At 67.5% G+C, this 1331-nt stretch overlaps 1 protein-coding gene across 1 annotated transcript; it reads right to left on the bottom strand.

The window, feature by feature from the left end:
* Positions 1-6: 6 nt before the first annotated feature.
* On the bottom strand, positions 7-1316 carry TMEM52 (transmembrane protein 52; the record flags this gene model as incomplete). The annotated part of the gene is made up of 3 exons (XM_077763764.1): positions 7-469; positions 559-737; positions 1273-1316. Coding segments are annotated over 3 exons (399 nt in total), but the record flags the coding sequence as incomplete, so codon positions are not given.
* Between the last annotated feature and the right edge of the window lie 15 nt (positions 1317-1331).

Genomic DNA, 1331 nt, shown 5'->3' with positions numbered 1-1331 from the left:
GCCTGGCGTCACACAGCAACGCGGCCAGGGCTGCAGCAATGTGCTGGACGGCTGGCCTTCCCTGGGGAAGGATTGTAGGGCCGTGCTGGGGGGCGGGGTCCCTGGCTGCAAGTGCCCTTGCACCGGGTCCCTCTGAGCACGGGGTGGCTGGCAGCATCGGGAGGTTCAAGAGGACTTTCCTCTGCCTTTGAGGGGCACCGGGGCTACAGCCAGGGGTGCTGGGCATTGGAGCCTGGCTCCGGGGGCCCTGCCCATGTCTCTAGGCCTCAGGCCCCAGGGAGAGGACTGGGTCACTAAGAGGGGGGCGGCTCTTGCTGTCTGGGTTTGGCCATCTTGACAGCCTCTTCGTAGGAGGGTGGCAGCTCAGGGGCATACGGGCTGTAGGCAGGAGGGGTCATGGAGTCGAGGTCCAGCTCCCCAAAGGGCAGGGGCAGCCGCGTGCTCAGCGGATACTGCACAGAGCTGTAAGCTGCAGGGAACCAGAGTGGGTTTGTGGGGATGAGTCTGGCTCTCACTGGGCCCCCCACTCCCCCTCACAAGCACAGTGCAGGCACTCACAAGTCACAGTGCTGTGCACAGTGCTGTCGCTGTCTGTAGGGCTGACCGTCAGGCCGCTTGGCTGAGGTGTTGCCGGCAGGTGTGGCTCGGTGTGTGCCCGCTTCCGGAGGCAGCAGAACCGGACACAACTGGCGGTGACCCCGCACAGCAGCAGCAGCAGGACAGCGAGTAAGATAAGCCTGTGCAGGGAGGAGCAAGACCCCCCACTGGACTGACCCCTGGCCACCGTGCGCCTGCTCCCCAGGGGCAGTGATGGCCCGACGGCCCACAGCAGGACCATGCAGAGGACACAAGAGAACCAGAGGGCGCTTCCCCAGCACAGGGACGTTTCACCAGGCCGGAGCCGAGCCCGAGGAGCCGGCCCGTGCTGGCTCTCCCCAGGGCTGGCCACAAATGCCTTGGGCTCACTCCCAGGACACACTGTCCCAGGCCATCTGCACAATCCTGTGCCCAGACCGATGACCGTGCTCACGGGGACCTCCTGCAGGGGTGAGGAAGGAGGGGGTGGGAAGTGGGCAAGCAGGCTATGAAAGGACGCCCAGCCAAGGGCCTGTGTGCCCAGAGCTGCTCGGGGCCGGGGGAGGGCCCACGTGGGAGGCTGCCCTGGTGCTGAGGGCAGGAGGCCCTGGCGACTCAGCCAAGAGGGCGCGGGGCCTGGTGGGCCTGGGCCGGGGAGAACCGTCGGACCCGGCTCGTGCCGAGGCCTCCACTTACCCCACGTGCCACAGGCTGCTCCAGCGGGCCTGGGGCGGGCACCTGCGGGGAGGGGGGCA

The sequence above is a fragment of the Crocuta crocuta genome, unplaced genomic scaffold (assembly GCF_008692635.1).
Source record: "Crocuta crocuta isolate KB4526 unplaced genomic scaffold, BGI_CrCroc_1.0 scaffold13, whole genome shotgun sequence".
Taxonomy (NCBI): Eukaryota; Metazoa; Chordata; class Mammalia; order Carnivora; family Hyaenidae; genus Crocuta; species Crocuta crocuta.
This window is presented reverse-complemented; position numbering and strand designations above follow the sequence as displayed.